The sequence below is a fragment of the Bombus huntii genome, chromosome 15 (assembly GCF_024542735.1).
Source record: "Bombus huntii isolate Logan2020A chromosome 15, iyBomHunt1.1, whole genome shotgun sequence".
Taxonomy (NCBI): domain Eukaryota; kingdom Metazoa; phylum Arthropoda; class Insecta; order Hymenoptera; family Apidae; genus Bombus; species Bombus huntii.
Window position 1 is genome coordinate 3,165,770 of NC_066252.1, and position 14,950 is coordinate 3,180,719.

A 14,950-nucleotide genomic window follows, 5' to 3' on the forward strand; every position below is an offset into this window, starting at 1 on the left:
GTACAAATAAGAATATAAAAAGTAAAAAATCTGCAATTTGTAACGAATACAATTTTTTACAAAATACAGGAAGAAAGTCTTTTCAATGAGATGAAAGACGTGAAGATAGATTTGTAAAGTTTTTTAAAGCTCCTCTTAAGTGATAAAGTCGTAAAATAGGATATATAATATCTGACATAAAAATGTTTTTTGAAATTTAATGAAAGATTCTTTATACGGTGTATATGTAAGATAGAAAATAGAAGCTGTCGCGAGAAAATTCAATTCGCCATATTCGTTTTAGAAATATAAATTTACATAAAAATCCGTAGTCCACTGATGACCTCCGATGTTGAAGCGACGTTAAAACCAAAACCAAAAAAAAAAGGAGAAAGAATAAATAAATTTGTCAATTAGATTTGTTTCACGGAGATATCGACACTGGAAGCCCGAATTCGAGTTTCTCTCTTATCGCCAATCTTTCCCGAGATCAGTTAACCGAGAAAAGACCAATTGTAACGAACAGCCGCCTCCATCCCAGTTGAAACGGTACGGCGTGTCCACGATTTCCGGTCGTGGGTGTGCAACTTGGGCCAAAGAGTTTTCGTTTCCGGTGCGGTCCTGCGGCGTTTCGCATAAATCGATACGGTGACCAGATAAGCCAAAGGCAGCCAAGTTGAAGGGTCGGATTCACGAACACAGGGTGGCTGCAAAGCCACCCCCGCGTGTCGTTTCGTTATCTGACGCTTAATTACAGTCCACCGAACTGTCGTTCCGCCCCTTCGACTAAGTTAAATTCGGGTCTCGCGTTCCGCCATGAAAGGGCGACCGTGTGAGTTTGTAAAAATAGAGGGTAGCGTTATCCGGCGCTTAGGGGCGGAATCAATGGGAAAACGACGTGCAATTAAGGTGTATTTTAAAATTCTTCCCGACTTTACAGAAGATAGTATTCATTGATGGTAATGGAACCGTATAGATCGATGAAGATTGGTTAATTTGATCGACAGATTAGAAGAAATTAACACTTTATCGACGATTCGTTTTTATTCTGATCAATGATTTTTTTTTCTTTAATTCTTCAGAATATTGTGATTGGAAAATTCTAAATTCTATCGATTTTTTTGTTAGGTTTTCAAGATTATGAGAAACGTTTTCTATTGCCAATTCTTCGTCCCTTGTTATAGCTACAATTAAACGCTCTGCTAAATTTAAAATAAAACGAGGGATACGTCAACGTCACTCAAGAGCTCCGTGTTTATCTGTAAGGACTAATTGATAGATAGTTAATTATGAAAATTTGAACAATATACTTTGAGAGAGGAAAGTTTTATTTTGTAAAACTTTATTCACATTTTTACAAAAATATTTTTGTTTCAAAAAAGTGTGAAGATTGGAAAATCTGACAGACAAATTTTAAGAGTATTTCATTAATAATCGAAACGCTAAGACGATGCGATTCGGAGAGTACTTAACAATAAGCGTGTAGAAATTAAATAGAATTAATATTTATTCCGCACCTTTGTTTGTTTAACAACTCTTTAGTTCTAACAAATATTATTACTATATACAGTACGTTAATCTAATTTGCAAGAAATATCGATAAACCGTGTTTCCCTAATTTTCTAACCTTTGATACTGATACATCAATATTTAATAATCATCGAGCCTCCTACGAAACAAAATGTCAATGAAGCATAAATCTTCCAATTGACATAAGTAGATCGATCTTACGAAATCACACAGCTAAATATAGCATTTACATTATAGCTTCCTTTTAGGAAAAAAGCTCCACCAGATAGGGCACATCTATCCGCGATATTACAAAATAATATATTTATAACCACATAAGTATAATATATTTAGGTACACGGTAAAGATTGATAATTTCATTGTTAAAATAACAAAAAAAAACAGTGGAAAATGTATTTAATACTTTACAGTAATATTAATTACGGCATTCGCTTGTTAAGTTTCTTATTAAATATACAGTAACTAGTCCATTTAAACACACACAAAAAATGTAATATTTTTCTTTGTCCTAAATACAGCCACGACTCATAGAAACGTCAAAATAAATTTCTATGATTCTGTCCCTTTGCGACAACCCGTTTCCTATTACTTTCATTTCCCTCGTAATGAAACCAAGAAACCCTTTATATATGAAAGTTTCTTACGTTTCGTCGTTCTCGCTAGGTCTAGCTAACGTGAAATCCAAGATCTCGTCGGATGTTAAAAATCGAACGTCGCTGTCCTCCGAAAGCGCTGATCCATTCGTTCCACGTTTGTATGTTTTTCTTCGTCTGAGAATGATGATCGCGACCATTAGCGAGATGAATACTCCCGTCATGATTCCAACCACCACAGCGATAATCCCTGACAAGCTGAATTTCGAACTTCGTTTCTTCTCTAAATCTTGTCTCTTTACGTCCAAATCTGCCGAAAAGAACGCTCATTTTGATTATCGTTAAACCTTCTCTTTATTTTATTGATTTCTGAAAAAATAATTTCTAATCTCGATTCGGGATACTTTTGATTTACCTTGGCAAACCCTCGTTTCACTAATAAACTTATAGAACAAAATATACCGACAGTCAAACTACGATTTCTTCAAACAACTAAATACCCGAATTAAATAATTATTAGAACATGTATATATATTTATAAGAAACTTAAATGTATAAGTGTAAACAAAAATATAATATAAATAAATATAATACAAAAATATACAATAAACTATTCGTAGTAATATTCAAAATCGAATATAATTCAAAATTAATTACGTTCACAAAGATATAGATTTGCATAGAAATCCACGATCTAATAATTATTATATAACAAAAAATGAAAGAAAGCTCACAATGACCAACGCATACACAAAACACGAACAAACCAACGACTCTGATCAAACCATCGTGGTACGATAAAACTGAAACACAATGCAAGGTTCAAACACAGTCGTTACTGAGCCAACTTTCTCAATTCCTCCCTCTCTGTCACGAAAATCAAAAATCCATTCAAATTTTCAGACAAAAGGAACTCGTTGCTCAATGAGACACTAGTGAAACTTTCATAATGAAACATGAACAGAATTCGTGTTACCAAGTATCTCGTTCTCCGAAGTGTATCTCTCAGTGACGATCGTGGTGGACCGAACAATCGGTGTCTCCGTACTTTTCGTTGGTTTTTCAATTTTCCGCCTTGTCGTGGTCGAAATTGCCATCATCGTGGTGCTCGTTGACGACCTCAATGTGACAGGATCGATATCATCCTTTGGATTTATCGAGAAACCTGTCCTCACTGTCGCCATATCGATCACTGTGCTCTTTTCCGCAGGTGGAACCGAAACTGCCGCCCCTTCGTGATTCGGAATCGTAGATTGCTCGATAGTCGTGGTCGCTTCATCGGTGTACGCTACGAATTAAAAGGCTCACGTTAGAGTAAACACGAAAGAGCAGCTTAATTGCAATCTGAATCAATTCGTTAAAGTGGAGGAATTTTTTTTAATCCATTCGAAACCGATGGCACACAGCAACGAACAGCAGAAAGTTTAAAGTTTGCTGATTAGTTACATAATCGTGCATAATGATTTATACTGTTCAATATCGTACTGCGTAGTAAGCAAAATTTTGACACAATTAATAATTAAATTCGATCGATCAATCATAATTATTATATAGCTGAAATAATCCTTATTTCGCTCTAAATTCAAATAATCCTTTTAGAAACCTTAACAGAGAAACCCATTTTGAAATAAACCTCACAGATCTTTACTATTTAACATTCTGTTATAGAGTAAAGCAAATTTTGATTTATGATTAGTTAGTAATTAAGTGACGTTGATATTAATCTTGATTATTCGTCCAAATATTGATTAAATAATTTGTTACGTGATATTGTGATCGTCGTGATTAAAATAACCCTTATTTTGTTCTAAGTAGAAAAGAAGAAGGAAACTGGAAGAAAAATTAAACTTTTGAAAATCATAGTAGTTTAGCATACTAACCCAGAATACAATATTCCGCGTAATCCGGACAGCAGAGTGACTGTTCTTCGCAATCGAGGGTGCAGAGGCAGATTTCCGTTGGCGTGGGTGGTATCGAAGTTGTAAAATTGTATGTCAAACTATTTTTACATCTTCCGCGACAAGTTTGCTGCGCGTTCACCAGTTCGATTTGATCTAGAAACCGTTTGTTTCAAATTATCAGATATAGAGGTCAGAGGGAAAAAATTAACGTTATATTTTTCGTGTTTTATGTCGTAAAAGAACAATTTTTAAACTCAAAGTGCTGTCGATCCCCTTCGTATTTACGAAACTATCTTTTGACATTCGAATTAGATATATCTATTTTTATCATTCTCTCAAAGATACGTATATGTATATTAACGATAGATTAACGATAGATTAAATAAATTAGTAAATTAAATTGCAATATTAAGTTATGACATTGATTAAAAATAAAAATGTATTATAAAAATTATCGCTAACGTAGAAAGAAATAATGGCAAGGCAAAAAGCTTTCTTTCCCATTTCATAAGAAATACTTGGTATACTTCCCTTCAATTTTCGATATTTATGCAAAGAATCGATATTTATCGACAGATGTTTTAAATATCTCATTTCGCATTCATTTCATATTACACAAGTTTCTCGCTCTTTGTTGTAAATATTCGTTTTATTCTATAGCTCGTCATCTGCACACGTGCCAACTCCCACAAACGTTAAATGTATTTACATTTACCTAAGTATAATTATTAAAGCTAGTCTGCGCTGTGAAACAATTTATGTACATCGCCTGTATTCGCAATAAGCCAAGCGTTGATACGCGATTTCATTACGTTCTACTACTTCCGCAACTTGCCGCGTTTCTCGCCCCCGTTTTCGTCTGCTATTGTATTATACCAGCGTTTTAATTAGAAAATAACTCAAAAACGAACGGGCAACGAATTAACATCACCACGGGACATCTTCTCGTCGTGGAAAGAAAAAATTCCATTTCTACGAATATTACCATCGTTGCTCTCGGTGACCCCCTCGGTCTCGGTTTTACTGTCGTTTCGACACTTGTCACCCTGCAAAATGGCCACATCGTCTACGGCGATGTCGCTCACGTAGCTACTCCCTCGTACACCCTCGATTATAATCTGAGAAGGAGAAAATGGGAGACCGTGAAGAAAATGAAATCGACAATTGTTTCATATCGCGTATTTCGTTGCTTCACCTGGAAACCCTTTTTAGCCTTGGGGAAATTGAAAATGCCGTGCAGCCATTGGTTTCCTTGGTTTCCTTCTTTGCTGAACATTAATCGCGGTAGAAGATCGTTTTCTTGTTTGAAGTATATGTTTAGAGCTCCCACTGTGGCGCCAAACATATGGTACCTGCAATTTTGTTGTTTTTTTTTTTTGTTTTAAAATAAAAAATGCTTACTCTCTGCAAATATTGATGGAAAAGAAAAAGTGACGTTAGTCTTAGTACTATTATTAGCAATTACTAGTATTATTAGCTAGTTATAACAACTACTATTACTAGCAAAAACTAGTCCCACTATTAGCAATTAAACAATTTCTTAAACGTAAAGTAGATGCAAGAGAATTTCTGCTTTCGATCGTATGCCGACATTCTCCTTAAGACGTTTGATAGTCTTTCTATTTATTAAAGTAAATAATATATTTTTGAAATACTCTTCGAATCTATAATAAGTGAGACATAATAAAATAAATGAAATGTATCAAATAAATGAGACACGTGAGAAAAATATGGCAACCTTGGTCGATTTTTTCCTTAATTGTTAACCAATTATTAATCAAAATGGAATATTGTAATTATTATAATCTGTTTTAAGCGTGTCCAACGATATAGACCTTGAAGAATATTCTGTATAATGGAATGAAAAACGATATACCTAGAAACATGGCTTCAATTTTTGATCTTATGCTTCAGGATTCAATAATTGAATTAAAAATGAAAATTGAATTATAACATTACTGAAACGAAAAATAAACAAAATTTTCACTGTTTGATAAGAAACGACGGAAAAGAAAGATTCAACGAAATCATCATTTTCATAATATTATAGATTATGGTTGCAGGCAATTTATATTTTAATCGCAATTATTCATCGCGATAAGATATTAAATTTAAGACTTCTGAAGATTGATGCGGGACGAAGGATTAAAAGCTTCGACGTAGTAATTCAATCAAATTTTCAACAATCAAGTTTCAAATTAATAATTGAATTTCAAATTTTGTTACGCGCGCAGCAACTTAAATCCTGTTTTAAGACCTGTCGTATTAATAATTTGTTTAATAATTCCAAGTGATTAGCTAATTAACAATCAAACTAAGGGCTGTTACATTTAACAAGAGACACCTGTCGTATCTTTAATTAGAAAATGTCAAATTCACTAGCTGCAAAATTTGTCTTTTACATCAATAGTCATTTTTATTAAAAAGAAGAAAACTTTGATTGTACGAGTGTTAGTTACCAGAATGAGAAACAGCCAGAATCCGTGTACGATGCATTGTAAATGGGAGAAATGATCCTTGCGGTATCGTTTATCAATCGACCAGTGGCTTCGATGTACAAGTAATAACCTGACAAGAGGAGCAGTTAAAATTTATATAATGATGAGCAAAAGTATTTGTATCAGCTAAATCGTACAATTCTGAATTTGATAAAAATCGCGAGTCTTTGTTAAAACAGTTGTAGATGTCAGTTTTGCTTATGTAAAAATGAAATAAATTACCATCATTCCCTGCTCCTAATGTGTGGTCGTGAGATGGTCCAGTTCCAATGTGATGACTTGTAGTCTCGAAATTATGTCGCTGCCAATCGAAATCGTGCTGGGGATCTTGTTCCCACCAACAAAGATCCGGTTTCTCGAAATCGCACTCCGTCGGAGGAGAAGCGGTAGTGTCTAATTAAAAATTAAATGCCTTTTAACGTGTATACTTCGTTTTCTTTAGTTCAATGACGAAAGGAAAAATTATCAATACCTCGACAATAAGGCACTGTGCCATTCCACTGTTTTCCATTGCAATAAATCTCGGGCGAACCAATTAATGCGTGTCCAGGCTCGCAAAAGTATAATAATATCGCACCATTGTATTTAGGTGCCATCAACGCGTGTTCTGGTACAGGTGGTACAGGACACTCTGCATCTGTTAAAACAGCAATAACAAGTATGAGAAGAACTTCAGAATGTTAATTAACTATTGCCAATTACTATTGAGCGCAACAAAAGATTGTAACGTATAATAAGGAAAAAAATATTTTGATTTATTTTATCAATCGAAAATAACGTTTGAATGTTATCGTGATAACTAAAGAATATATTTGAAAATTATATATAAAATGATTGATTATTTATTCTTTAAGTTTCTATGATGCAATCAACATTTCGGTAAGAAAGCAGTCGGTCGAGATTAAAGAATCGTGAAATTAAAGAAAAATGTTTCTCGATATGATTGAACAAAGTGATATTTAATTATAATATTTGTTGAAAGAACGCTTAAAATGAAAATGATTAGATATTAACAGACTATTAATTGCTTTAATTGGAGTTAAAAGAGTACTAATTGGATCTTATATAAAATTAAATTCCCAGAATTTTGCTATTACTTTCTTTCCATTTTTATTTTACTTCCTCGTTTCACTCTACTTTTAATCTGCCCTCTGGTCGTATTACGGAGAAGATTTTGAAATTTCAGTTTCATCTAATCGCGTTAATCTTTCAATTACCTTCCCCAGAATAGAAAATAGAGGCATGACAAGATACAACTCTATTGAAATACGTTACTAAAAAGAGGTAAGGTAAAACAATTTCTAAAATGGAGAAGATCCCACTAAAAAAAAAGCAAAGACGACCGACAGATCATGAGAAAACGTTTTCTTCATTTCAATTTTCTTCATTTTCAAAATGGTAAGTAGTGTATCTTAACTAAGATGGACAACATCGACCTATAGATAGTTCTTCACAAAACTTGTCGATTATTTTAACGATTCTTCTTCTAGAAAATTCAACGCGGAACGTCTTTCAGTTTACTTCAAAATAATTTTCTTTCAGATAATTTTAATGGACGCGGCTCGGATTCATCGAAGATATACACAGCCGGAGGAGCGTGAAATTTAATCACGTTAAAAGCACAACGTTATCCTCGGCACAAAGTTAACAAAGTGCATTTTAACTGAAATCCATTTTATAGTTTTATCAAGTGCGATTAGAAAGCCGTGCTTACTGACGCATACGGGCGTAGGTGTATCCCATTGGCCTCGAAAACAAGTTGCATACTTGTTACCTACGAGAGTGAAACCCTCGTAACAACTGAATCTGATGATTCTTCCCCTGGCCCTCTGTCGGACTCTGCCATTCGGCAGCCTTACCGGGGGACATCTGGTTGTACCTTGAAATCAGAAATCGAATTACATAGATCGTTCGTATAAAACACGTTCCACGAAGGATGTGCCATCAAATTTTATAACAAAAACCTAAACAGCACACGACGTCTTATGGATGTCCACTTTTGCGTCCATTTTAACTAGATTTACTCCTCTTGTCTTTTTTTTTTTTTTCTTTTTCTTTTACAAACCTTACGATATGTGATATAATCTCTTGAGGTATGGTAGAAAAGAGGAAAACGGAAATTGACACTTAGAAAAAGAAAATATTACGAACGAAGTACTTCTGATTTATTCTGATATACAAATTATTGAATATTCAACATTGGCCTTTGTTGGTAATAATAATCCTCGATAAATGGCGCGCGCGTAATTTTCAATATTATACAAAGGGGGATTGAAATCGATAGGCCGGGTGAAATTGGATTTGAATTCCTGTTCAACGAGGAAACCTATAGTCTCGTTTCTTCGTCTTGCGAAGATTGTCATCAGATAACGATAGCAAGTATGTACTTTCAGTCAACAGTAATCTTTAGAAATAAGTCACGGAAAGATTCGAAATTTTATAATCAACGAAACGTAAGAATAAACGGAATAAAATGTAATCTGTATGCGGTTGAGTGTTCTTTGATTTTATAAATGACTATAATACGATATAGGTTAGATAAAAGTCTCTGTTAAAAATGATGAGAAATGGAAACGAGGAAAGAACATCGTTATTTTCCAATCGAATATTGCAACCGTCGCATCGGTTAATCTGCTTACAAAGTGGAATCTCGTTACTTCTTCATTCGTGCAAACAAAATGAAGAAAATGACACGGACTGTAAAATTGTATAACAAGGTTTGATCTCACCCACGTTCTGCAAAAACATTATAATTATTGGAATATCTCCGAGCAATAATAAAATACAAATAAAAATCTGGTTTTATCTTTTCTTCTTTTTTATTAGATTGTATTAATACTTATGTGAAATGTTCGTTCCGTTTAAGCGAATTTTTTGGAGGTTTTTTGCCTAGTTTGCATTCAATATGCTCTACATAAAGTTAAATTCCAATTTATGACTTTTTAATTTTGTGTTTTCTTCAGTAGAAGCAGTGTACCGCGTCAATTCTTTTAACAGTACTATTTTATTATAAACAATCAATCCCATAAAAGTCTTCGTAAGAGAAAATCGTTACTTACCAGTCGGACGCGTCGGAAAATAGCAAACGATGTACTGCACCAAGAAGACTAACAGAAGCGGCGCTGTGCAGAATATCTTCATTATGAGAACGCTGGCTTTTCAAGAAGGCTATTCACCGTACTCATAACTCATGAATTATATCCAAGAAAACGCGTCCTTTCTTAGCACAGCTACGTTTTTTTGTTTACCTAAATTATCATGCACACATCAACAGGAACACCACCAAAAAAGAAAAAGGAAGAAGTTGAATGGCGAACAGTGAACCGTGCGAAGAACGATCGAAGTATAAAAGCAAAGAATGTTAAGACGACACGCACTGGACGAGGAATAAAAAGTAAAATCGGTTGCTGATCGTTCTGCATCTATGAATGGAACAGGGATGCCACGTTTCGGGGGTTATTCCGCTCCGAATGGAAGGCGGGAACGTTACTTCCGTCGACACGCTGCTGCGATAATGTTCTATCTGCTTCCGGTCAGCGTTATCGGCATCGAACATTGCCAGGCCTTGAAGAGAATTCCTACAAATTGCATTTTGCGCCACAGATAAATGAATTCCGAGGGAAGAGAAACACTGACCGCCTCTGATTAGATCACGTCCTGGCGCCAGGATTCTTTTTGTTTTTCTTGAATCGACGCAACAGACGTATCTTCAACCCCATCCGAAGGGTATTTTTCATAGATTTTTGTGACCTCAACGTTTGCGGACGGAAGATCATGGATTGAAGAAATTGGTTGAAATGTTAAGTATAGGAATTTATCTAGATTTAAGTAGTATATAAGACACTTTATTTGCATTGTAAAGTGCGTTTCAATATTATCTTCAGGGTAGCTTATGGTAAAATAATACCATATACAAGAGGTTACAATAAATCAATAGTTAAAAGATAAAAATTATATAACGATATCTGATACATGTTAACATGTAAATTATTCCTGATTGAAAAATTGTTCGTGATAAAATATTATGTGATACTGCGTCTTTTATTACAATAACGATACTTAGAACAAATTTTCATATAATTTACAAAATAATATGTACATGAAATAATAATCAATCGATGGTTCCAATATTCAAATACTTTCAGTCTTTGATATGAATATACATCCAACTGATTTTATTGTTACAACAAATAATTAAGATTATATTGGGATTTTTCATGAATGAAACCTGATATTAAACAACGATTTAAACGTGACCAAAGCTTTGTTATAATTTTCATTCTGCTTGGGCCTCGCAGACAATGGTTGAACAAACTTTTTTTCGAAATTTGATAATATGTCTAACTCCTTTCTAGAGCTGCTTCTTTCTAATTGTTCCATTTCGGATGGCTGTGTTTTATCAGAAATGAATGTTTGTTTTATTCGATTCATAGCTTCTTCTGCAAAAAGAAGAGATTACGTTAAGATTAATAAATTAATATTTCCATAAATTAGTAATCTTTCGGAGATAAAATAAAAAGATATAATAAAAGTCCTGCAAAAGAATGAAATTCTATATAAGAATTAATAAAACTGAAATCTACTGATGACAAAAGATGAGTAACCGGCCAAACGGAAATATAAAAATTCTCGTGGTCTGACAGAACAGAGACAAAATTAAAGTGCCCGTATCGTATGATGAGAGTAAAAAGAATGTAACAAGGGTATCAATGAATGAAGATGAGGTTCTAAAGTCTGTTCAACGCTGTTGATAGCTGCAACCGCAGCAATTATGTTTTGTTTATGTCTACTGCCTCGTCTCATCTCTTTGGACAGACTATAGAATTAGCATGATCGTACTTTTTCTAAAATAAAATGTATTTATACTTACGTTCGTTTTCATGGAGAACAAAATTCTTAAAGGCACTTAAATTCCTCATGAATAAATGGAATGAATCTTCAATATCTGACACTCGAATTACAAAATCCGGATCACATATCGCTACATGAGACAAGAATCTCCTTCCATCTCTCAATACCTTTGATTGTTTCTCCTTCATGATCGACCAAGCCTTCTCGTCTGAGAACTTATCTCGATATATTTCACGTATACACAATTTGCTTGGTTTTGTATTAAACAACGAATGTTTGGCACAAATAGCTTCTAAATTGCAAGAATCTTCCTTTGGCACCGGAAAATTGTCCAACTTAAAATTCTCGATAGCAGCTAGATTTGCTTCAGAACATTTGCACAGCGTTTTAATAGTAAATCTTAGTAATTTCATGCAACAATTACAAGAATTCAGATTCTCAGATCTCAGAGGAATAATATCTGTCTGTAATATATACTGTACAAATCCTAACAACACATCAGTAATGTCTATTGCGGCTAATAGATCGAAGTCATAGTTCTCCAGCTGTACTAGGAAAATTTGCAGCGGACAAGCATCTGAAACGAAAATATAGGGTGATTTATGTAATTAAATTATGATTTGTTAAGAAAAAGAAAATATTACCTTACCTGGAGTAAAGTGTAAAGAACCCTTCCAGTTGTTGATTGATTCTACAAAAATGATAACTTATTTTTCATATAAAAATTATAAATGTATGAAAATATTATTAGTACAATAAATTTCGTACGTGAATTAATACAAAGCTTCCGTAAATACATCGTGGATTTTACAAAAATCATCATTAATTTACTGACTAGTGTATAACAGTATGGCAAAGGTCTACAAAATACTATTTCCTTAAATATCTGATAAATATATTCCATCCTGAAACATGAAATTTTAAATTAGAGAAGTACATTGTAAAATATAAAATTTTAAGAATAAAATGATAAGAAGTAAGATGTTACTTTCATACCCTTCAGAACAGTATCCAATTTTTTCATGGATATTGTAAATAATCATCATAATTGCACATAGAAGGCCACTAAATTGATGCGACCTTCTCTAAAAATAATAAAAGTTGTATATCAATAAAAATATTAATTTTCTTTAATTGCTAAAATATGTTCCATTACATAAGGTATATTACCGTGGACCCAACTAAGACAACGAACTGTAATATCATCTTAAGCATCTCAAACTCATGACTCTGTTGTTCAAACCAGGTATTATAGCGAACCATTTGACACGAGTAACGCTTATAAGATTCATCACTCTCTATGAGTAAATGAGTTTTTCCTGCAATATATTTGCTGAGGTAAGTTGATTCCATGGTTACGTATGACAACATGCCAAACACTCTTCTAGCTTCGACACCACGTTCGCATTCGTGCCATGCATTTGCAGAGCACACGCATTTCCCGTTGAGGTCAGAAGTCGAATATAAGACAGAGAAATAAATATCGTTCATATCACGAATGTCGTCATTTTTCATAGCTTGAGAGATTGTTTGTAGAACAACTACTATACTTAAGATCAGTTCCCTCGCAGTAAAAATTAACTAAAATGTAATGATAAACAAATTTTTATATTGTTTAATAAGACAGTTTAAGACGTGTATTGAAAATAATGTACTTTATTTATTATCGGTATAGTTTCCTCCGCTTCAAGTTCTGAACTTGTTTTTCGCTGAAGAGCAGCTATTTCAGGCAAGATAAATTCCACTGATAATTTCTTATCGTCTATCATGGTCGTTACAGGTTTTACTAATTCCGGATTTTCTATAAAGGATACGAAAATGCAATTAAGATTTATCTACAGTATACTGCATTAAATAAAAAATTTTACCAAATATTCTGAATGTATCTTCTTCTTGCAAAATGGGCAAATTCCGTCTTCCAATTTTTTCTATAATTTGAATATCAACCACAGACTTCTCTGGTTGTGATGGATCATATATTAATTTCGGAATTTCTGTAAGAGGAAAATCTGCAATATGTTCTTATTAAATTTATTATTGTAAACTACAAAAATTACACAAAGTAGTGTTTTTTCTTTAAGTTATAATCTGCTTACATGGATTCCATATTTTAGAGATATAACTACTTTTATTAAGTGTATTAGTTTGTACAGAAGCTTCTTTAACCCTTACTGGCTTCGTAGTTACAATTGACGGTCTAAAAATAATTATATAGATATTTCATATAGATAATTATATAGATATTTTAAAAGGGACATGTTAAATATTTACCGATTCTTTGGTGAATCAAATTTGCTTCTTTTCATAGAAATATTGAGATTTATATGTGGTTCTGTTAATCTAACATTTCCATTCTCTAACAACTTACAACGTTCCATTAAGTTTCCTACTTCAAACATCTAAAACAAAAGAAGAGAATCAGAATTTATTGCATAATACAGAATTAAAAAGAAACTCATTTATAAACTACAGACTTGCAATTCAAGTTGCGTTTTCAAATGTTCCTTCTCTTTATAAATGGCATTAATTTCCATCCTATGATGATTTTCCTGTTCTTCGATAAGACGTGCTTTTTCTAATCGATCATTCTCTGCTTTTAATTGAATTTGTTGCAACTGATTCCGTAAAAATACCGCTTCTCCTTCTTTAGTTATAAAATCATCTAGCAATTTCTTATTTTCAGCTTTTAACTTCTCTAATTCCTTTGCATATTCTGATTCTAAAATTATAATACAGTAATTTATAAAATATAGTAATTTGCCAAGAAGTAACATTCTACAATACTACCTGCAACAAGATTTTCATCCAGCTTAAATGTGGAATTATATACTTTTTTATTTATTAATTTATTCTCAAATTCTTTGTAGTCAACAGAAACTATGGTACTTATATCTTTTGAGTTTTCTATTCCTTTCCTTTCATTATTATGCTGTGATGGATATATAGATTTTGTTAATTTATGAATACTACCATTTAAATTAGGAACACCTTTACTAGTAGATGGTATGCTATTATATTTTTGTGCAAATTTTTTTTGGTCTGTATTTGGTTCACTCATGAAACTATCTTCCTAAAAATCAAATGAACATTATAAATAATTACTATAAACTGACTTAAATACAATATAATATGAACAAAACCTGTAAACAAGCCTGTGTAGCTACAAAATCCATTTCTTCAATATCTTCTTCTGCAAAATCATCCCCCCAAATATCATCTGATTTTCCAGATCTTTTATTTCTTAAATCCTTATTATTTGTAGAAACATCTACCAAACTGTCCCTTTTTATGTCATATCTTGGCCGTTTAGCAGGTACAGAGAATTCATTCTCTCTGTTACTTTCTATTCGCTTAAACATCTTAATTTGTTTAAGCTATAATATTCAGCAAGGATTTTCCTGTCAATTCTTGATATTCAATAAAAATTATTTACATGATTTGTATGGACAGTTTTATTTATTTGTAACTAATAAAATTGTTATTTGGTGCAACAATTTTTATGAGAATTACATTTTGCTCAACTTGCAATGATTCAACAAATAATTGTTATGAGATATTATTTCTTTCTTTTGAGTATTAATCCATCCTAACCCTGTAA

General features: G+C 32.9%; 2 protein-coding genes across 2 annotated transcripts; both read right to left on the minus strand.

Moving 5' to 3' along the window:
- Nucleotides 1–1,468: 1,468 nt before the first annotated feature.
- Nucleotides 1,469–9,901, minus strand: LOC126873719 (uncharacterized). Its single transcript, XM_050634892.1, has 10 exons — nt 9,561–9,901; nt 8,216–8,380; nt 6,974–7,138; nt 6,724–6,894; nt 6,463–6,571; nt 5,199–5,355; nt 4,989–5,121; nt 3,983–4,156; nt 3,079–3,390; nt 1,469–2,412 (listed from the first exon to the last, which is right to left on the minus strand). The coding sequence occupies exons 1-10, from the start codon at nt 9,640–9,642 to the stop codon at nt 2,150–2,152; spliced, it is 1,731 nt and encodes a 576-aa protein (XP_050490849.1). The 5' UTR covers nt 9,643–9,901; the 3' UTR covers nt 1,469–2,149.
- A 429-nt stretch (nt 9,902–10,330) lies between these two features.
- Nucleotides 10,331–14,942, minus strand: LOC126873701 (uncharacterized). The gene is made up of 13 exons (XM_050634842.1): nt 14,493–14,942; nt 14,140–14,422; nt 13,827–14,071; nt 13,624–13,751; nt 13,449–13,549; nt 13,221–13,361; nt 13,008–13,153; nt 12,523–12,933; nt 12,349–12,437; nt 12,121–12,257; nt 12,002–12,043; nt 11,372–11,929; nt 10,331–10,940 (listed from the first exon to the last, which is right to left on the minus strand). The coding sequence occupies exons 1-13, from the start codon at nt 14,709–14,711 to the stop codon at nt 10,717–10,719; spliced, it is 2,724 nt and encodes a 907-aa protein (XP_050490799.1). The 5' UTR covers nt 14,712–14,942; the 3' UTR covers nt 10,331–10,716.
- Nucleotides 14,943–14,950: the final 8 nt, after the last annotated feature.